The 23,933-nt window shown below is 34.8% G+C and overlaps 1 protein-coding gene across 1 annotated transcript in view; it reads right to left on the bottom strand.

Annotated features, from left to right (window-relative positions):
* Positions 1–21,452, bottom strand: part of LOC5570957 (netrin receptor unc-5) — a 507,697-nt gene extending 486,245 nt beyond the window's left edge. The window contains exons 1-3 of the mRNA XM_021845791.1: positions 20,640–21,452; positions 20,272–20,497; positions 7,978–9,153 (exon numbers count right to left, since the gene is read on the bottom strand). Of these exons, the coding sequence (XP_021701483.1) occupies positions 7,978–8,580 (603 nt within the window). The 5' untranslated portion in view covers positions 8,581–9,153; positions 20,272–20,497; positions 20,640–21,452. The remainder of the gene's footprint in view (positions 1–7,977; positions 9,154–20,271; positions 20,498–20,639) is intronic.
* Positions 21,453–23,933: the final 2,481 nt, after the last annotated feature.

Genomic DNA, 23,933 nt, shown 5'->3' with positions numbered 1-23,933 from the left:
TGGATCAAAATGACTCGACTGGAGTCACTGTCGACCAAACAATTCGCTTGACACGGCTCTGTCACTCGAGTTTTTCGACAGTTGTCACTTTATACATACAAAGGTATCGACCGTGATAATTATATTTTGAATTTGTTTATCGGCATATCGGTCTATTTTGCTTGAAGTAAGAGGGAGCATGGAGAAGAAAGCAATGAATACTAGATGGATAGAAACCGTAAGGGAACGGCGAGAGAAATTGGATTTAGATGTTGAAGAGGGCATACCATATGAAACAGTATTACAGTTAAACCTCCATGAGTCGATGTTCCATTACTCGATATCGACTCATGGAACCATACTAAAAATCAAATTTCATGGTTACTATGATGGTCCCTTCAAGCAGCTTTCCATAGCATTGCTGTTCCATGACTCGATATTTCCATGAGTCGATGGTCCCTTCAATATCGACTCATGGAGGGTTGACTGTACTTGAAACGTCCTTCCTTGTGGCTAACGTCCCCTATAGGAACGGCTTGGGTGTGTTTTGAGAATGACACTACCAAGACAGCCAGGCTAAATACATTCACCTACAAAACTATGAAACAATGTTAAGAAAAATATGTGAGTAACTTAGAAGATAAGTATATTTAATTGCGATCACAACGCAGACAAACACTTTTGAAAATTTTATCTAGATTTCGACTTTTAATATTTCTTATGGGAAAAGTCCCTTTTTGATAATAAGTGGGGTGTTAGGGGATTATGTTTTCTACTTTTCACAAGTTCCTCGATTTATGCCGTAATATAGTCCTAAATACTTTTGGCTTGTTCCATGAAGTAAAACTGCATTGTAAAAGTTATGGGGTATATTTTGTTAGTCCTCAATATTACCAAAAATGACTTATCTCGAAAATCGGTAAAACTAGTAGGAAAATCTTGATATCAACGTATTAAAATAAATATGGGATTTTCTTGAAACTATTTTCAAAACTTTTTCGATCACACTACTAAAATGTTTGGAAAGTTTGAATGATTCTTTTATTTGGAAATGGTTTTGAAGCCATTGATCTTTTTAGTGGTAATCCTATGAAGTGATAAATAATAATAATATTTAGTCATTTCTCAGAGTCTATAAAAGAAGAGTTACGCGAATAGTGAAACCAAATCTACATATCGAACTGTCAAATCGTTTACCTATCGAGAGACCAGCAAAACAAATAGGGACTATTTTCGAAGACAAAGGAGAACAATCATTCAAAGAAGCCTCTTCGCGCAATTATCTGTATATAGACTCTATCACTTTTCTTCTTTAGTATTTTTTCGACCATGCCACTGAGTGTTGCATGCAAACACGTTGTTAAGTGTTGTATTTTACTTACATGGCAAATTGGCCATTTCCTTTATTAAAACTAAAAGCATGGTCAAATTCTCCTTATTTTATAGATTATTAATGAAGTTGCTCTGCATAGCTAATAGGATTCGTAAATTGAGGGATTCCACGGAGGCATGCAAGTCGATTCTGATCGACCATTTCAAAAATATCTGAAACTTTGCACAGTTTTTCAGTTCCATCTAAATCGTCATTTTCCGATACCAAATCTTCAAGTTGTCACGACTAACTTTTCAAAAGGGTGTATGTGAAAATGGTTCAAAAATATTCAAAAAGCTGCACAGCAAAAACGGTTCGTTCGATTGTTAGACAACTAAAGAAACAAAGTTAGACAACTAAATAAAGATTCCAAAAAAAATACACACAGTAAAAAAAAATTTTTTTTTGCATTAAAAAACATCATTTTTGTCACAAAAACTCAAATATCTCAAAACCCTATCGGAATACCAACGTAATTTTTTGAGGGAAAACGGTCCATTATATTAGCTATCTACCATAAAAATTTGGTGATGGTAAGCCAATAAACAAAAAAGTTATGACATTTCAAATATTTAACAAATTTGACACTTAGTGAATTTTTTTTTTTTTCATTGTTAATTTTTTTTAGGACCGCAGTTTGTGGCTGAATTTTTTGTTAAGGGTACCACATGAGGTTAACAAGTTGTTTTCATGATATTTTATTTAATTATTCATAACTATTATAGCATCTATTAGAAAGTTAGACGCGATTCAGTGTTGTGATCTATAGTCTTGATAGTGTAATATTTTTTATGGTACGTAACTGAAGAAAAATTCTCTCAATAGTGTTGAAACCTTTTGATAAAAGAAACCTATAAGAAATCTAATATTGAAGACAAAAGCTACAAAAAAAGTTTTCTATACAGGTATGCGACTAGTTTACCTGCAAAAAGTTTACCTCGTAGAGAACAAGGCGGGTCTATACCCAGGTGATCTAGTATACGTAAAGCAGGTCGGTTTTCTCGGCGCTGGTTTTCTCCACAAAGTTAAAATCTGATTACACCTGGGTATAGACCCGCCTTGGTAGAGAATAGACTTTGTTAATCATATTTGGGAGAAAGCGAGTAACTTCAACAACATCAAAAACATGATAGGTACATACCATCAACATACTCACGAAAAAGCTAAAAATATACTACCACTATGGTTATAAAAGATTTAATTGTAAAATTTTTCTTCAGTCTAGCAAACGACACCAAACTAGTCAGTAAAAACTTAAAAGTGATTTTGTTTATTAAAATCTAACGAGCAACATGAGTAGTCGCTTTCTCAACTGTTGCAGGCCGTTTGCAGAAAAAAAGTGTTCGAAAGAGCTACGAAATCTCACCGAAAGCACCATAGATAAACTGAAAGCGGCTGGTTATGCTCCAATGTCTACATTGAATACAAATTTACGCATTTGTACGTCCTGCCGTTTAAACGTTGACAAACGGGCAATCTGTACATCATCTGTGGATCAGGTTGCAGGAAGTTCGAAAACAACAACAACTGAGGAATTACTAGATGCACCGACAACAACTGAGGAGTTACCAGAAGTACCAAGTGCAGATAGTCTTGCCACGGTACCATCAGCGACATCTGTTTCAACAAATCAATCAGAAGATGAGTGCATCCAGAAGGTCAACATCGACCGCTTCAACGAAGGGATAGCTGGAATAAAAGTGACTCCGATTAAATGGACGAAGATGGGTTACGTCAATTATCCCGAGAAAAAATACCGTGAAATCAACGAAGCTGTACGAAGAAACCTCTTCAAATTAGGACCTGAGGATGTGGAAAATACAGACTACGATGAGGTAATTATGAATATGAAGGAAAGGTTCTCGAATCTAGCCACGACAAGGAAAGAAAAATTATTGATTTTGTCGATGCTGCCAAGCTCGTGGTCTATTCAAGACGCCATTGATGAGTTCAAAACCAATAAAAATACAGCAAAAGAGGCAAAACAATTCAAAAATAACTGTCTTGCAACCAAAAATGCTAGGTCGAGTACTTCATTAACAGATGAGACAAAAGAAAAAATAATTCAATATTTTGAAGACGATGAAGTAAGTAGAGCTATGCCTGGCCAAAAAGATTATGTATCTGTAAAAAAAGATGGAAAGCGTCAAGCAATCCAAAAACGATTAATGATGACTACTTTGAAAGAAGCGTATACACGCTTCAAGGAAATTAACGAAAATATTAAGGTAGGTTTTTCCTCATTTGCAAGCCTTCGTCCAAGGCAATGCAAGCTTCTATCCAATTCAGGAACACATAATGTTTGTGTGTGCACAACACACGAAAATATTAACCTAATCTTACATAGTTTGAAAAGAATCAATTTATCAAAGGATATTAAAATATTAACTGGTAGTCTTTTGTGTGAAAATACAACATCAAATTGCTGTCTACGATCTTGTTCGGATTGTCCAGATTCTTCATCATTGGAAAACACTTATTCGCTGAGTTTGAAGAAAATTATATTGATCAGTTATCATTTGAGCAATGGGTGACCACGGATAGGTGTGACCTAGAAACTATTGTAAAACCTGTAGATGAGTTTGTGTCATTTTTTTGCTTGAAATTAGAAAGTTTAATTCCTCACGACTTTATTAAAACAAAGCAATCCCGCTTTTTAAAAAATACGAAAAATACATTACAAGATGGTGAATTTTTAGTCATTTGTGATTTTTCTGAAAACTATAGCTATGTATTGCAAGATGAAGTGCAGTCCCATCACTGGAACGTACAACAAGCTACAATTCATCCATTCGTTATTTATTTCAATGGAAGTACGCAAATTGAACATTTTAGTTTTATTGTAATTTCCGAAGATTTAAGACATGACTCAGTATCTGTAAATTTGTTCATTGCCAAAATGATTAACTTTTTACGCGTTGATAAGGATAAAGAAATCAGAAAGATATATTTCATGTCTGATGGAGCAGCATCGCAGTATAAAAACCGTAAGAATTTTTCGAGCCTATGTCAATTTAAATCAAAGTACGGAATTGATGCAGAATGGCATTTTTTTGCTACGTCACATGGCAAAGGTCCTTGTGATGCTATTGGAGGAACCATAAAGCGCATGGCCACAAGAGCAAGTTTAGCCAAAGAAAGTGAGCATCCAATTAAAACTGCAAAAGAACTATTTGATTGGGCGAATCGCAGAAAAGAAGAAGATTTAACAAAATTATCATTTTGTTTTACTACTACTGAAGAGTACGAATTAACGGCATCAGAGCTCAGCGAGCAATATAATAACGCGAAAACGATCCAAGGAACCCAAAAATTTCACTGTTTCATTCCATTGTCAGAAAATAAAATTAAAGCAAAACTATACTCGAACTGTACTGATAATGATGCAAAAGTGTTCGATATTGTAAAAAAATTGAATAACAATAAATAAATAAATAAGTATTAATAAAATGTTTTCATGATCTCATAACGCATACCCAAATCCAAAACTTTTAAAGTTTATATATAACATTTAGAAACTCATCGATCATTTCATTTTCATTTTCATTTTCATTTTGCAGCGTTTGGTGGGGCAATGAGAGCGCAAGTCAGTCCAAAGCCGGGGTAAGGGATAGGTAATGGCCGTAATAGTCTATGCGGACCACTTGAACACCATCGGAAAGGATAAGAAGGGTTGGGGTAGGGTATAGGGAATGGAGAAGACTTGGCACAGTAATGCGATTAATGCTGCAAAATGTAAATGTGCTGAAAGTAATTTAATTTGAGTTTTGAAGTTTGATTTGACTTATTAAAATTCCAAATAGATCGGCCATTGTACAAGTAAGAAAGAATATGCTGATCGCTTTCTAGAAATTTTATAAACAACAAAATAATAACAATATGAGAGTGATGCTAAGGGCTGCTGATGGCACAATGCGACGCTTCAGGAGATTTTGATACTGATTGAACATTACTATACAGAGCGCAAATTAATCGATGGTAATAACTTTACAAACTTTATCTGTTTTTACACTGATTGACGATGCTGATTTATATAAAAAATATTTTAAAAATATTTGATATTAGTTCATTTGTTTGTGTGTTAATAATGGAAAAATTTTACATACCCTTGATAAAATACTTCCCTGACCAGAAATATTATATTTTGAGCGCCCTTTTCGAAGCTATTCTATCCAGGTATCCATGTACTGCTTTCAATCCTGAAATTATTCTTATTGTGCATGCTCATGCATTATATCAGTGATGCTCATAATCATGCAACAGATAAGAAGGAGAGAAAAAGAGAATATAGGAACCGTGATTAGTAATGAGTTAATTATGTAGTTTTGTTAGAATTATAAACAATTAAACAGCAGTAATGAATAGCTTATAAAATTACTTTGCAGCGTAGCTGAGCCTTTCGGAACATAAGACCGATGTATAAAAATAATTTGTTTCGAAATTGTCCGCGTGGTCTTCTAGTGCCCCTATTAGATAAGAATCAGTCATAGACATACATACCGAATGCTCGCCATGACCCTATGACCAACATTTGTATATGTATAGACTTAGCTGATGTGGCTTTTCGAATAGGTAGTTCTTTCACTCATTGATTGTCTTCAAAACCTTGTCAAGTATAGAAAATTAATTTTATTTCATTTATTACTACATTGAAGCTACATTGTACTTATTAAGTATTAGGTATTATTTTATGTTTTTATCACTATTGATATTATCAAGGCCAGAATTCCCAGTGAGTGAAGAATTTTATAGTACTAGAACACCATAGAAGATCGCTAAACATTACCTAATCATGGAACGGCTTTTTGCTCTATTATTTTAGGTAGATGCTATTGATCTCCCTTTGCTCCTATCCGCAACCCGGTGCACGCGCCCTGTTGGTTTTCGAAAACCTCGTAGAAGATTACAAACCGTCAATGGCATTCCCAATTACTACCCCACATTGCACATTCAAGGGTCTGATTGTGCTCCTAACCCACCCTCAGTCTGTAATCTTCTCGCCAGTTTGAAATTATATTTTCCCGAAGTGAAAGTAATTTTGATGAGTGATAGCGTAGTGCAGCCCAACTGCATAGTACAGTAGTTTAACCAGAATCTTTAGGTCAGAAGATGAAATCTAAATTTTGTAATAAAAAGGTTGCCATTGCTTTGAAATTTACCCAACATCTAATCAAAACTACTAACAACAGCGATCAATTATCAAAATTCATCGCTCCCTGGAAAATATAATCCCAAGCCCAGGGAACATTTAGAAACTCATCGATCATACTCTAAAAAGAAAATATCCTGGTAAAAAAAATTATTTTCGTGTAATCTGTTAATTCATTTTAATTTAAACATATATACATATACATATAATATTTATACATATACATAATATTTATACATATACATAATATTTATACATATAATATACATAATACTAATGAATACATGAAAACGACTTGTTTAATTCACGCAAGGCCCTTAACAATAAAATCAGCAACAAACTGCGGTTCCCGTAATAATTTACACCGAAAAAAACATTTTTTTTTTCTACTAAATGTGAAAATTGTGACATGTTTGAAATGTCATAACTTATTTGTTTATTGGTTTACCATCACCATAAATTTTTATGGTAGATAGCTTATATAATGGACCGTTTTTCCTCAAAAAATTACGTTGGTATTCCGATAGGGTTTTGAGATATTTGAGTTTTTGTGTCAAAAATTATGTTTTTTAATGCAAAAAAAAAAATGTTTTTTACCGTGTGTATTTTTTTTGGAATCTTTATTTAGTTGTCTAACTTTGTTTCTTTAGTTGTCTAACAATCGAACGAACCGTTTTTGCTGTGCAGCTTTTTGAATATTTTTGAACCATTTTCACATACACCCTTTTGAAAAGTTAGTCGTGACTCAACTTGAAGATTTGATATCGGAAAATGACGATTTAGATGGAACTGGAAAACTGTGCAAAGTTTCAGCTCAATAGAAAAAAAATTACCAAATTTTGGTGCTGTTGCTTGGAATCACTCAATTGCAAATATATAGGTTGCATTGTTGCACTTAAGTATGAAAATCGTTTCAAGATAATTTTACGATGTATTAATAGTTTCCAAATAGGATTAATAACTATGAAAGATTTAGCAGTTAAAATAAAACGGTTCGCGTCTGCAGAAGTTCCAAGTTCAATAGTATGGATGTATTATCTGATTAAGGTTGAACATAACTTTTTAAATTGAATGAAAGCATCAAAGTTATTGACCAAAAAGATTATGTTTTGTTGTTGACAAAATATGGTTTTATTTACGAAATTCGAATTCCTTGCATTTCCGTCATAAATTACACATTTTTATGATTATCGCAGAAATTTGTCATAGGATCCTCATAATTGTATTTGGCTTTTAATATACATGACGAGAGAATGGTAGGGCTGTCCTTTGTTCAATTATTGACATACTAGAAGTTGCTTGAAATTCGAGTCGATTTTTTTTTTCATCCCTTAACACCCCATTTTACGGTACCTTAAAATATTGAGTAGTCACAAAGTTTTAACATTTCCTGTGAAGTAAAATTGTCCTTGGTATATACGGGTTAATGCCGTTGGCTATGAGAAGTGACAGACATAAAAAAAAACATTCGACTCACCTGGAAGGCGTGCGATGCTTTGCACTGCAACACCGCCGGTCGGTTCTTGATAACATACGTACTCTGCGGTTCCACTAGAAACACCGGCAGCAAACTGGTGGTATCGCTTCCATCGCCAAAACTTTCAATGTGATCTATGGCATCGCCATCAAATCCGTCCGTGTAATCTCCTGAATCTAATCCGTGCCCATTGGCACCGCCGCCATCTTTGCCGTGGCTATCGTTGTCATCCGGATGATCCAGCTCCTGCTCATAATCGTAGTCATCGTAGTCGTTTCCGTGACCCAGCAGCGATGGCTTCACGTTTGACACCGAACCTTGTCCGATGATTGCGCCACCACCTCCTCCTCCCCCACCCAACAGATGGTGCTGACTTTCGTTTTGCTTTTTAGCGAATATCACATCGTCCTCGTCGCCGAACCTGGTCGGAAGTCCGTGCGAATCCGAGATGTAACCAAAATCTGCAGCAGAATCCTTCTGGTGGCTGTGCTGCTGCTGCTGCTGTCTCAATTGTCGCTCTTTATTCACTTTGGAGCCAATTACCGGGCTCAGCGAGAGAGCGATAATAAATAATTGAAACAGCGTAACTTTATTTATGCCCATGTTATCTGCCTTTGGCCCTTTGCACGGGTCGTCTCCTGTATAGGAATATGGAACTGAAGTGGGAGATCTAAGGTCTACCGTTAGCTGGTGGCTTCATTCACTCAGCGGTCACGAGGGGTTGCCTCCCACAATGCACGTGTACTCGGTACGTGTGTTCCAGATCAGCGGGACACGAGAAAAAAAAATCGGGTTTTACCGTTGTCGTCTCGTGTGACAGCAGAGGAACTAACTTTGTAGAGCTATTGTACAGCGAAGTACAATCTCAGTTCACGGGTATAACAATACATCAATGTGGAGTAAACGTACATGGCATCAACGGCAGCAGCAGAAGCAGTAGGAAAAACCATAACCGCCTGTAATCGCTGTTGTGTGTGTGGTCTGGTGTGGCTGCAATAGACAGGATTCTGTTACGTGGCGAATACGCCAGTCTTGCACCGCTTCGGGAACTTGATGGGTGGCTGTCCGTGGAGGTTGAAGAGCTTTGTCTCCACGGCGAAGCGGTGATGGAGCGCTGTTGGCGTGTCGATCAACTTTCCGGTCCTTTGTAGGAACGAGCAAACACGAGCAGCTTTCCTGTGGGTTATAGAATAATGGAAATTGAATCAATTGACATGTGTGTAAAAGCATGTTTCAGAGTTTGAGAATTTTGGTGTTTGAAGGGGACTTTTTCGAGGAGGACTGCACTTGATGTGAAGCGACGCAAAAATAGTCCACATATGGTTCATAAGGAAATCTTATACTATAAGGTACCGTGGGGCAAGTGGGTAATGGATTTCGCATAGTTGAGATTCTTCAAATCCTAGAGACTTTAAATTAAAACAAATGAGGTCATGTATATTTTTTAGCTTGACTCCCACCAAATATAAGCAGTATGCTGAAATTTATTTTTATGAAAAATTTAAGAAAAAAGCCCAGAAAAAGTTTTTGAAAAACGTCTCCTTACTTTTCACTTACCCTAAAAGTGGGGCAAGTGAAAAGTTTATCGTTTTGAACAATAAATTCAAAAACTAACAGTTATTTTCACGATTTCTATTATCTTTAACATTTGTTAAGGCGTCCCAATGAACAATAACATAAGTAACATGTAAGCAAAGAAAATTTTATTCTTGTTACTCGAATTTTCTTCTGTTTAGTTATGTTTGTTGAAATGATTCGACAACATTATAACTGCAACATTTCCAATGTTAGTTCTTACATCATGGGACAGCAATTGCATTGCTGCTCTGTAGAATTTACATCGCTCGTTATTTGTCAAGAAAATCGGATATGACGTCGGATAACTCTTCGGGAGAAATCAAACGGAATACTTCAATAAAGTATTTAGAATTTTTTTTATGTGGATACGCCTATATACCATTTTTTATATTTTGAACTAGCTTTACATAGACATTCCACGAGATTTACGTGCGTTCTCTTATATTGGAAGTTTTCAATCAACGACTTCCTTTTAATCGGCTGTCCAAAGTAAACATATTAATATCGTAATATTTGGCAACCCTTTTTAGAGAAGTTCCATGATAATAGCTTTTAAAACTTTGAGTATAGTGTTTCTTGAATTATTTGCACATTCTGTCGTGCTATGATAATTGCGAACCTTGTATCCTTATATCTACCTAAGGAGAAAACACAAATTCAATCTCTAATAAGAAACTTTTCACTTGCCCCACGTGATTGGAAAATTGACGGTGTTTCAATTTAGTTGTTTTTAGTTCTATGTCGAATTAATTCTGAAACTTTTTTTATTGCAATTTAAAACTGTCAGAGGGGACAACTTAGAAGTGGTACAGAAAATTATTTTCCGCAACTTTTTTTCGCTGAAAATATTAAAATAAGATTGCACGCCGCCAACTTGTTACGAAGTTATATTTAACAGGTTACCAATCTTTCGTTCTATTATGCAATAATGGTTGAAAAATCTCAGGAATCTCTTACTTATCGTAATGTTCTGAATGGCCTCGAAGGTTTACACATGAGTTTTTAACGTTAATTCACATATTTAGTAAATTATGCAAATTATTTTCACTTACCCCATTTACCCACTTACCCCGCGGTACCTTAGGTAGATTTCAGCAACTAAGTGAATAATATCATTTTAATGTTAGCATATAAATTAAACGTAGCGAACTTGCAAATATGCTACGTACATACATGTGCTCGAAATTTTACAGAATTTCAAGATTATTACACAGCAAAATAAAAAAAACCTTTTCGTTTGTCTTACAGATCAAATCATGTGTCAGAGTCAGTGAATCAAATTATCATCAAAATAGACGAAAAACAAACAACAATGCAAGCTCGCTCACAACCGTTTGTCGCAACTGTTGCGGATAAGGACACAATCAAAAGCAAAATTGTCATGACAATCACAGAGCGCAACATTGTTGCAACCTTTTCAACTCGCGATTAATCAGTTATTTCAAACACAAAACCAAATTTCTTTTATGGATGCTGTTTGATAATGTGTCAATGTTTACCAACACGGAGAAAGCTCTCGAAAATTGCAATGCGAAGCCCAGAAAATCGGTGCGCATGTGGTGATCGATCTTTGTCATATTCTGTGCAAGTGATGATGAAATCATGTTGCGGAATAAAATTGTTGCAACAAGAAAAGGAGATGACAATGTCTTTGTTGCTGCGTGTTGGGTGACAATTGATTCAGTTCGATATAATACTGGTTTTATTGAATTTTGAACAAAATTTGAACTATGTTTTTTTTTGCATTTTAATTCAATTAGCACATATACTGAAACTCCAGCTTTTGTTTGAGAATTGATTTGATTGAAATTGCCCAATTTAATATCAATTTGATAGAGCATCGAGCATTCTTGCAGCCTTTATACAAAAATCGTGAATTCTCTTAATGGCCAAATACATTATTTTTCTGAATCAACAAAACGGGCCTTTAATTTTCATACAAGGCGGTAAACTGGCATGCAAATTGACTAACGCTGATAGATAAAGCATTTTCAAAAAACATTATCTCTAAAATCAGACGTGTTAAGACATTTTTTAAATCGATCATAGATTCAGCGATCTCAGCTTTTTTTGTGCTTGAGACAAAACCTTTTTCCGGTGTGCTATAAAGTGTGTTCTCTTTCTTGACATTACGTTCCCATTGGTAAAGAGTAAGGTGGCCTATTTTTGTATCAAAAAAAATGAACTGTAAGAGAAACTAAACCTCCTAGAATTTATTAATTTAGATCTCCATAAGCTATACGGTGTCCCAGAAAGGGGGGGCACGACTTCATCATACTGCCATTTCAAGACTAGTGAAGATAAAAATCTAATTATTACACATTTGATTACTGTAACCAACAAGAGAAGATTGCGAATTTTTAATGAATAATTTAATTATTAATGTGTTGATTACGTAACATTTCTTTGAAGCATCTCTTATCAGTCTTGCACGAATTGCGTTATTTTTGAACGACTTTGTTTGACAGAATTTGTTCTGTGTCAGATGATAATTGATAAGACTGTCACTTATTCAAATTGAAATTTTAAACTTAAGCATTTAAAATTTGTATCGGAACCAAAAATCCGATTCCAAAAAATCCATATATTTACGTAAAAACATGAAAAAAACAAAAATTAAAGTTGCCTATCCAACAGAATAGGGATTAAGCATTTGTTAAACTGAAATGAATTATTTTAGAACTATTTAAAATACCTGAAGAGTTATAACTTTGTAATGTTGTCTTATGTGAGGAAAAATACGAGATTTTTCGAATTTTTCCAAGTGTTCTCTAACAAATCCAAATAACATTTCAAACAAAAATTTCTGTAAAACATCCTTGATACAATGTACTTGAACTCTTCACGGCGAAAGATTTTGATTGAAACATATTTTACTATTTATTTTTAAACAAAAACAAAATATAGGGTCTGTGCTGACCAAATAAGAATTGATTTTCTGAAATCCAAATTTTCAATGTAAATGATTATTAAATCAAACAAATTTATCACAGATGCTGGTTGAAATAGATAAATAGCCTACAGAAAAATACAAAAATATAAAAATCTTTGATTGTTTGGAAAAGTACTGTGATTTTCATTATCAAAGTCGTGTCCATACTTTCCGGGACACCCTATATTGTGAAAATTTGAGCGAATAACCGAAACAGGTACCCCTTATGCTAATGTAAAACATACTAGTCTTACATTTTTCAATAATGATTTGATTCACAACATTTGACCGAATTCTGACAACCGAGTTTCAGTTTTCCTAGGTATAATTTTTTGTGTCTTAACGAAAAGGCTTACGATAGGACTTTTCTCTATTGATAGTAGAATTTTCAAGTCTCTAACGGCAGAATTTTATCGAGTTCAGCGGACCCTTTTGCTAAAAATGTAGTTCCATTTACATTATTGTTCGATTTCGCCCTACAAAGTTTAAGCTCATTTAGACCCCCACACCACCCCAAGAGTTGATTAATTCCGCATAAACTTTCACAATGGCTACCTCCAGAAATGTCAAGGACCCTCCTCTCAACCAGAATTTTGAATGATGATGATTATATAAAATCAATTTTTGCCATTCCTCATCGTAATAGGCTGTTTTTCATCACGCCAATCTGTCATGAAACGGCCTACTTTTCTGCACTGAGGTATGCAGTGCAGGTATAGTCATTATGCAACTGAAACCAGTGCTGTAATGATTCATTATGCAACACTTTCTCATTACGCAACTGTTTTGAGTTGCGTAATGAATCACAACACAAATTATTTTTTTTTTCGGAAATTGTAAAATAATGGTGAATGCATTCCGATATAATTTCTGATACCCTTAAGTGGTCTTTTACGAAAATGCAAAACATGTTGTACGTAACTCGTTGCAGAACTCAAATTTTACAGCACTCGTCGTATTATCCAAAAAAAAAAAAAAAAAATTATGACTCGTGTGAGAAATCTATATAAATAAAAATGGAGTGGTGTTTGTTTGTCACGAAATGGCTCGAGAACGGGTCATCGGATTGACACAAGTTTTTCACTGTTGCCCTCCACAAGGGATGCGACGTGTTCGTGCGAGGAAAAAGTTCCGAAAAGTCTCCGGGATAATGGGGAAAACGGGAGACGACTAAGGTATCATTTTGTATATGTATTTCTTGACATTTTCCATCAGCCTACTTGATGGCAAGACGAAGTTTGCCGGGACCACTAGTGTTTAATAAAAAAGTGTTTTTAAGAATAACTTTCAGTCGATTTTCAAAAATTTGTTTTTGTCAAAATATTTACTTCCTGATTTTTTGTCAACATATATAATTTCTGATGATACAATAAGAGTCTTGAAATCATTTTAAATCATAATGATCATCACGATGACTTCTTTAAAAGTAGTCATTTTTAAATTATACCACATTCAATGTGAAAAATGATTATTTCAATATTAAAATAGGCCATTTTCATTAGTTATTCGCGATTCTCCATCCTTTTCGAGAGTATAGGCAATATTTAAATCCGCTCACTTATTTTTCTTGATTTCTAATGAAAATGACCTATTTTATTATTCAATCAATATTTTTTGCATGATACTTGATATAATCCGTAAATGGCTACATCCAGAGAAGTTATCATGACAATTATTATGGTTTAGAATGATTTCAAGATTCTCATTGTTTTTAATTAAATTAAATATTTTTTCAGCTTATATTTTTTCTTGTTGTCCAAATGGTTCACTACAACTTCTTTTTTTGAACATTTTTCTCTAAAAACAAAAGAATCGGAGTTAGAATTTTTCAAATAAATGACGTGCAAAATGTAAACGCCATTTCTTAAAGTAGTTTTTGAGTCAATATGTTCGATTTTGGTAAAGAAAACAGTTATTCTACCTAAGCATATGCAAAATTAAATCAAAATCAAAGATTATTGAGTTCGACTTTTATTTTTTCGGCTCATTCTGGATGAAATTCGTCTTTTGAAATAACAGATGTTTTAGATTTAAATAATATTTGCTGCATTGTTTTTTCATATATGAATTACTTGTATAATATCCGATAAAATAATTTAAAAATGCCAAAATTGCTAAGAGAATTTCTTAGACAATAGATAGCAGGATTTTAAGCGAAAAATTATTTTCCATTAAAGAATATTTTTTTCTGAAATGCATAGCCTAGCTTATTTCTCTTCAGATGGATGGCAGAAGTTTACCAAGCTGAGAAATTCCAACACAACCTTCCATACTTATTTTAAACTCCAGCAATTAATTGTAAATTATTTGTAGCTTCATTTTTTTAAAGTAATTCTGCATAAACAAACTTTCTGCTAAAATTTTTCAAATCAAAAACTTATTGTTCTGAAATCTTAAGAAAATTTTAAACTGTTTTCGAGTTATTGACAAAATAAGACTGAATTAGTGAAAAAAATGTTTTTTTTAAATAAATTTGCGTCCCTGGCCCATAGTGCAGTGGCTTCAGAAATTTATCGGATATTTGCTGGATCTGTCGATAATTAATCAAATTATTTTGTGAGATTTTTTCATAATTTCAACGTCAATTTCTTCAAGGGATCGACCATCATTTCTAGGCCTGTTTTTATCTGATTCCAGTTGTTCCCAGATTCAACAATACATGCTTAACCTTTAAAAGATCAATATTTCCCCAGCCATGTTTACAAAAATTACTTGAACTTCAAAAAATCTTATACCGAACTATTTCCTTGAAATTTTTATTTGAAATTTGGCTCTGAATTCCTTGAAATACTATTCCCAACAATATTACTGAAAATTCTCCCGCGAAGTTCATTGAAAGTTTTCTAGATATATTTTCAAAGTTCTCCTTCAAATCCACAGATAATGAAAGCAATGTTTACAAGAAGTGTTTCTGGAATGCCCTTCAATATTTGCTTTGGTATCTTTTGTGGAAATTCATGAGGAAAATTGTTGAAAAAAAACCGAAAGAATACATATGCTTGCGAAAGTAGCATGGCAGTTAAGGAATTTGTGAAGAAATGTATAACAAAATAACTGGGAAGCTCAATTTTTTGCTAAAATTTTAACATAAATTAGATGCTTATCAAGAATTTTGTTACAATCCTGAAATCATTTCGGGAGAAATTGGTTTAGCAATTTTTGTCAGAATTTATATTCTAAGGTTGCTTTCTTGTGCATTTCCAGGGCGGAATTCTTATAGGATATCAGGCAGAGTTTGTAGAATCTACAATTCGAAGGAAGAAATCGTGCAAGATTTCTAAAAGATTTTTTTTCTAAAAATTCAGTTGGAAAACATTCTTGGAGTAGATCATGTATGAATTGTAAAATTATGTAGTAAATCTGTCAAAAAATGTATTTTCAAATCCTCAGATGAGTCGATATTTAAGGAATAAAATCTATTAAAATACTTGGATGAATCTCTTTGTATTTGTAATTGTACGGAAGAGTATTAAGACAAAATCAAAAGGGAAGCAACCATACAATTCTCTAAAAAAAATATGAACAAATCTCTTGGACATGTTCGCATAACTTCTTGAAAGGATTCTTCCCCACTACCCCGAATGCCATTTCCCCAAAAGTCACCACCCAGAATGCCATTACCCCGAATGTACCACTACTCCGAATTCCGTCACCTGGATTAAGAATTATTTTTACATGATAGCATTGATGACATTTCCTTATGATATCGGAATTCAGGGTAATGGCATTAAAGGAATTTGGGGTAATGATATTTCACCAGAAATTTTATAAGATTTTTTTCGGGTTTGTTTTTAAAAAATGCAAGGGAGAAACAACAAAATGATTGTTTTGATTCAAATATTTGAGGAACCACTTGAAGAACTTTCTGTGAAAAAAATGCATATAGATCAGCGGAGAAGTGCTCGGAGAAATCATTAGGAATATTTACCCAATTGAAATAATTAAAAATCATGAATATTGCGACCTACACTTCTTCCATAAAACAAGAATTTGTTGGCCTCCTAGGCTCCCTCTAGAAAAAATTGTAACTATGCCAATGGTACTAAACAGAAATATTACAATCTAAAGCTTGAAACCAAGGCTTGATGCCTATGAAACAATCATATCTAATTTTGTTTGGAACAAGATCATTTTTGAAGGTCAATTAAAAAAGCAAAACGCTCCTACCTATAAGAATTGTTCTGAGGATTCATTCAAGATATTATATCATTGTTTGCAAAACATATATCTTCTTCCATTTATCCTGACAATACGTCTGAAATTTATTTGGGATTTTCTTTAGCAAACCTTGTTTGGATTGTCCGAGGACTTTCTCAAGATATTCCTTTGAAAATACATCTAAGAACACTTTAGAGGCTTTAAGAATTTTATCCGGTGATTTATTAAGTAAACTCATCATGTCTTGACTTTAAGCAAAGCAAAGCATCACCGTGTGTCGCGAAATTTGAGAAAATGAAGCAAAATATCAAGTTGTAGAGAGTCAACTGTTACTAACTGTAGAATTACTCCTACAGCTTATTCTGAAATGTTTCCAAAATATGCTTTGAAAATTCGTCCAAAAGCTCTTCCAGCCGAAAAAGTATTTTTTTTTGCTTTGTACTTTATTGACATTTTTTTTTATCTAAATGAATAAATTGAATAAATAAGCGCGTGAAAGACTGAAGCATTGATTCCATACACTTTATAAATAGATCTATAATTAACAAGGGTTGAATTATGAGAAAATAGAGAGTATCTCTCACTTATCGCTCTCATATTTCGCTACACATCATGAGAGTTTCCTGCTACAGATCTGATTATATCAGGAGGATAACAGTGCATGATTAAGGCGAAGTAGGCCGTCATTGAAATTTGTACGCACCGTTGATGTTTGTTGCTAATTTATCTCACGATTTCGAATCAAAGAAAATTTGTTGGTTTTGCACTGACACATCTGAAAAAGTATTAGCATACTTTATGTATGTTGGCGCGTAAAGTGATACTTTTTCAAGTCAATATAAACTATAAAGAATAAGATTTATCACTTTGAAAGTGCACGCAATCATTGATGCCAAAACGAATGACAGGCTACTTCGCCTTAAACCCATCTAAACAAGCTCGAAACCTGTGAGACACTATTGCTATCAGATGATCAGAGATTGTCATTAGTGTGAAACGCGTACCTCAAATGGTGAAAAAGCGAGAAAATTTGAATTGAAATTTTTGAACGCTTAACTGACATCTTATTCAGGAGCCTATCAATGAACTTCTCCACAAAAAATATTGTATACTCCTGCATTGATATTATCTCCTAGGATCTTCAGAATATTATTATCAGCCTTCCGAAAATTATAACCCTGTAAATACTGTTGAGCTGACAGTAACAATCTATGCTGAAAGAGATGTGTGCACTGGACGAGAAATCATCAAAGATTACTTTTTTGTGTGAATCCCTTTACGTTGCTCAATCTATGACAGACTCTCTCGTAAAGACAGGTGCTAAGGAATGTGAAACTAGTTATAAGCAAGTGATAAACTAGAGGATTTCCTATCCTATAGGGATCTCTAGATGGTTCACTCAAACATCTCTTGAATACGCAAATAGGGTTGTCATGTCTATTACGGCTTAAAACAGCCGACGGTGTTTTTGAAAGAAACCTGAAGGTCGTAGACACAAAAGTCAATTTGGACAAATTGAGATGTAAAATTGTGAAAAATAATAGCATCGTTCTGATGGGCTTCAATTCCATGGCTCCCAATACGCTAGACTGGGCGCGTTAACCAACTACGCCACAGAACGGGTTTCGATTCTGCAGCGCAATCGGCCAACCTGAAACCAAAGTCTGTCACAACCCCATATTCTCCTTCACAACCCTAAATCTCCTTTGGCTCTCTGAGATGCCCAGTTCGACTCTCCTAAGCGTGCCTACGAACAACAGTGAGAGATTTTATTTTTAGCGCCGCACTTTTGTCTTGTTCATGTTCTGGGGTCGTGATGGACTTTGGTTTCAGGTTGGCTGATTGCGCTGCAGATTTACCCGTTCTGTGGCGTAGTTGGTTAACGCGTCCAGTCTAGCGGATTGGAAGTCGTGGGATCGAAGCCCACCAGAACGATGGTATTATTTTTCACAATTTTACATCCCAATTTGTCCAAATTGACTTTTGTGTGTACGACCTTTAGATCTCAAGGTGCAAGGAGTCTCTTGAAGTCACAAAAAAATCAAGCGAAGATTAAGAAATCAAACACAACTTTTGCTGACAATCAGTAAACCGGACTAGGAGTTTAAAATAGAATTGTATCAAAATTTCCGTTATGATTCAAATTCCAGACACTCGACTTTTTATGGGAAGCATTTCGCATGCAATGTTTCAAAACATGCTGCCAGAAAGTTCAAATTTCCGAGACACGTTTTAATAAGTATTTTTCACATATATCTGATAAATATCTTAAATTCCCAAATGACTTAGACGTCTCTTTAACGATTTGATTAGTTCAGTTCAATTCATGATTTGATTTTTCTAGTAATGAAGCAAATATGAGGTATCGTCCGGAATAAGAATCATAAAATGAGCGCACAGTTCTATTAGTTTAATAATTTTCATGTTGTGGAATTACATTATTTACCCACTAATCGAAATTGAGTGTTTTCAAAGCTATCAAAGCTGCACTGAGGTATCATAAAAAATGAATTGTTTTATATGCTATTTTACAACTCTACTTCACTAAGGCTCCGTAAAATGAATCAAAACGGGATATGATTTAACAAATTTTGTTTCATTTTCGTTGGAAGCACTCTATGACACAATTGAAACAAAGTCAGTTATAAAAACATATACTGTTTAGAAAAAAAACTTGATTATAACACAAGTTGTTTTAAAGAAGCTGAGAATAATTGTTTCTACATGGTCGTTTTAATTTCATATTCACAATGAGTAATGAATATATTTTTTAAATATGTTATAACATATTTTGTTTCAATATGGTTTAAAAATAGAGGAAATCATGTTAAATTTTCTGTTGTTGTTAGTGCTACAACTCAGCTTAAATTATAACATTTTTTTTAGAAAAAAAAAATGCCTAATGAATAGCAAACTTCTGTCGTAATCCAAAATATTGTGAAGATAAATCTAAGAATCACCCGAAGATATTGTCAACTACTCAAAGACCGTTATGCTCATCACTCATTGTGATTGAAATTTACGAAATTTAGTAACAAATCAGCCATAATGTACAGATAGAAATTATTAAAAATCTTTGAAATCGCATTATTACTACAGTCATCTTTCCCTTACTCGATATTTCGTATCTCGATATCGAGTTAGAAAACCATAGTAAAAGATAATTTTCATGGCTACCTCGATAGTCCCTTGGACCGCCGTTGCACTGATTTTGTGTTCTGTAACTCGATACCTCTCTAACTCGATGGTCCCTTCAATATCGAGTTATGGAGAGTTGACTGTATCAACCAAAAATGTATTTTGACCAGAAAATGAATTTGGCTCTTCAACAGAGCACAGTTTGTGGTGTGTTCAAAACATGAGCAGTGGTACCGTTTTGTCTTTCAAACAGTGTCGTATAAATTCAACCGAATGATTCCCGATCAGTGCGCAAACGAACAAAAACAAACTCCGAACGCTAGCATGAAGCCAATCTGAATTTGAGAGCGAATACGGCGAGAAAGAGAGTGAGCGCAACACAGCCCAATTGGAACCACAATGTTCAACAATGTTTATTCCTAGAATAAATATCACCCTTCTTGATACAAGAAATCCAAAACTCTTCTAAATCAATCGATCTCACTCACCCTGACGTGTATATCCAGAACCAATCCCAAGATATCAGCCGGTGTCGTTCTTTCAATTTCCAACTCCTTGCAACGTTCAACGTTCGACAGCAAATAACTTCACCGGGAAACGTCACACGCTTCCACTTGTTCGGTGCGCTGCCTGTTTTCTAATTAAGATTTTTTCAATAAATTTTTAATTACACTCGCTTCTTGGCGTGCATTCCAACAACCTTCTTGATCCTCCCTGAACCAGGAAAATTAACACAACATCGTCGGATGGCACTGACTTTTCACTTGGTTGGTTCTTCTTTTGTTTCAATAGCTCCGCTTCGTTGGAGCATTGATGAAATTGAGAGGAAAACCCCCCTTTTTCCCCACCAACTCACAAACACACCAATTCACATTTGCCACTTCGGACCGGTTTACAACACTCTTTCTCCGGTCGACTTGTCGGAAAATTGGCCCGCTTAGGATCGAAAGAAACACACTTGGCACCAAGGGACCAAGCTCCACCGAAAGGGGAGACCACTTTTCTTCCCGATTCACACTATTTATTCCGGGCAACGTGAATGGCAATTTTTCTTCTGCTTGCACTATGAACAGGACGTATGTGTGTGACATATAAGAAAAAAAGCCGGGGAGATTTTCACTTCACATCCTTATTCGCGCTTGATTCGCTTTCACACAAATTGAAACAGCACTCTTATAAATTTTCCACCGACGCGACGAGACGGACGAAAGGACGAGGGAGGCGGCACTCACTTCCGGTCGTCGTTTGTGTCGTTGTTCGGATAAATATCCCGTATTTGGCCCGGCTGAACCTCCGGCAGGACAACTCCAGTAGTCGTCCTTCTAGTCGAGTAACATATTACTCTCACACTTTTTGTTCGCCCGCTTTAGCGACTCGTACGCTCGTTACAGCACTTTCCGGCGGCGACGAAGACTCACGACGAGAACGACGACGACGACCGACCGGTTGCATTGCATCCGCGACGATGACTGAGCGCACGAGGAGAAACGAAGGGTGATCCTGCCTCTAGAGTGTCTGCTGCTTGCTGTTGGTTGGATGAGAGATCGGTCGCTGCTGCTGAGGGCAGACAAGAGAGACACTGCCGAGGCTGTTTGGAAGGCAGGCGGCGATGCAAGCCCGAGGAGGGTGAGAGATTCCTATTGGACCAGGTGATACCTGCAATTGGAAAATTAAATTATCCATTGTTAGAGGTCTGGCTTGGGTTTGGAGTATAGGATTCGTTCTTTTGGTTTTTTGTTGCTATTGGCGGAGTCGTATTTTCGTTGTCAAATTGAAAACTACAACTGCAACTGCCGAGGTTGGGAGTTGGTTGGGCTGCAAAAAAATTGTCAAGGATTGGGGTTTTGAGGTTTTGTGTCCGATGGCGCACTTCTTGATCTTTGAAGAAAAAAAAAATACAACATTGAGGGGCTTATTTATCGTCTCATGACAAAAGAAAATATTTTTAGAATGCATATGACCATACAATTAATTCTAAATTTTCAGTGAACATTGAAAAATTGTATAATGTTGTAACATTCTTCTTCTTGTAGCTGCGGACCAATCGGCTAAGGAAGGCCCTTAAGGCCTTTTGGTGCGTCATCACAAAATGGCTTCTTGCAAAATCATTCACATATTGTTATGATAGTATTGGTATTTGCAACATCGATGAAATATAACTGCTTATCTCCTGATTAAATGGATAATTTATGCGAAGAAAAATGCTTCAGGTGGTATTTCAATATTTAATCAACACTTTCAGATTCAGAATTATCAATTTGGCGACAATATACATGAGATTTATATTCTCAAAAAAAATCTCCGATTTCATGCCGCATTTCATTGCCTCACACAACTACACTTGTAAATAAAAGGTGCTTACCTTTTCGATTGTAATTCAGCGGCAAGCATTTGTGGTTTGGATTCCAAATTGCGTTCACTACACTTCCACTAAACAAATCTTTTATTCACTTTCCTTAAAGGAATACATTTCCACCGGGATTTCAATATTTATAAAGTTTTATCAACCGCATCACTCAAAACAATTATGGCGATGGTTTTCACTTGTTGCAAATCGACGCCGCTACCGCACACTGAGACATGCCTGCGTTTATAGTTAAAAATATTCAACTTTATTTATGTTGTATTAATTTTCAGTGCGGAAAGGTTGGCCAAACCATAGAAACTTGAAACTCATACGTTGTTTGTTTTTCAATTCTCTCAAATTACAGAAACCATCTCTACGAAGCATAAAATCATACCAAGTGTTTATCAATTTGGGCCACCCAAAATAATTTAAAAGCTCCACAGTGCGTTGCGTCGGGATGCGTCGGGGCGCGTCTATCGTGTGTGCACAATCATCGCGATCGTTGAGCGCAGTGATGTCAGAAATGCTATCTGTAAAATCATAGCATTTAATGTGGATTGATCACAAAAATCATTAAAACTTTATTACATCAGTGATCTTGTGATGGAAAATTATTTGCAAATTGATAAGTTTTTATAATATGCAGCTCCGAAAACATGCATATAACAATTGCTAGGAAAATCTGTCACCAATCACCTGGCAACACCGTCATCCCTTGCAAACATAAACCGTACCGATGCATAACAAAAATATGCGATAAATCCAATAAAAAACAGAGAAATTCCGTTGCCTTTCATTAAAGTGTAATGTTTTCTTTTGATATGTACTATTGAACAGTTGATTTTGATTTCCAATACTCGTCAATCTACTAAATTTTCCATGTGTTTACATAAAAATATGCTTAACACAAATGTTATATTTTTTGTTTGTTTGTTTTGAAAATAAACATGGAAAGGCGACACTACTACTGTTACATCAATGATGATTCTAATGATTCTTTGAGTTACACGCCGCTTCACCTTAATATATCGAACATACAGACAGAATATTTAAGATTTCATGATTGAAAATGTAAGATTTCAATACAAATACTATAATTAGAACCTTACATTTACATTTTATGGATAGATTTCGATAATTCTTGCTTACATGAAAGTTGTATACGTTCTTAAAAAAAATAGTAAAATGTGATGCAAATCCGATCAGATATTTAAAAACAGCCTCATTAGCGAAAAAAATATTTCCATAAAGACAAAAAATTGGCTACTTTTATGTTATCATTTGAAAAGAAAATTTGATAATAATATGATTTTTTCTCATGAATTTTGAAATAATTCTATAGGCGTGATTGTGATATTTTGGAACGTTTTTATTTGCAAACATAATTTAAAAAAATGTAAAGCTCAAAAAAATATACATGGCAATTTGCTGTAAAGCATGCAATTTATAATTTCAAGTTTGCAGTATGAAACTCCAAGTTTGCTACCTTCATATGAAACTGTTAACTACAAATGCTTGATTGTTTAATTTAATACAAACGAATGATGTAACTACCAGGACCACATTAATTCCTGCAACTAAAAGTAATTTTCATTTAAAGTAGCCAACTTGAGTTCGGGACACAGTCGTCATTACCGTAAAATCGGGTGTAATTGATCAGAAGGGTGAAATTGATCATCGTATCATTTTATCGATTTTATTTATTCGTAATGGAGCACATATATCAATGTAAGCTGCAATAAATGAACGTTGTTTGTCGTAACTATTGTCGAATTATGTGTTGTGAAGTTTTTTGCATTAAAG

Source organism: Aedes aegypti, chromosome 2, assembly GCF_002204515.2.
Source record: "Aedes aegypti strain LVP_AGWG chromosome 2, AaegL5.0 Primary Assembly, whole genome shotgun sequence".
NCBI classification, from domain to species: Eukaryota; Metazoa; Arthropoda; class Insecta; order Diptera; family Culicidae; genus Aedes; species Aedes aegypti.
The sequence above is the reverse complement of the archived record's forward strand: the minus strand, read 5'-3'. Positions and strand labels throughout refer to the sequence as shown.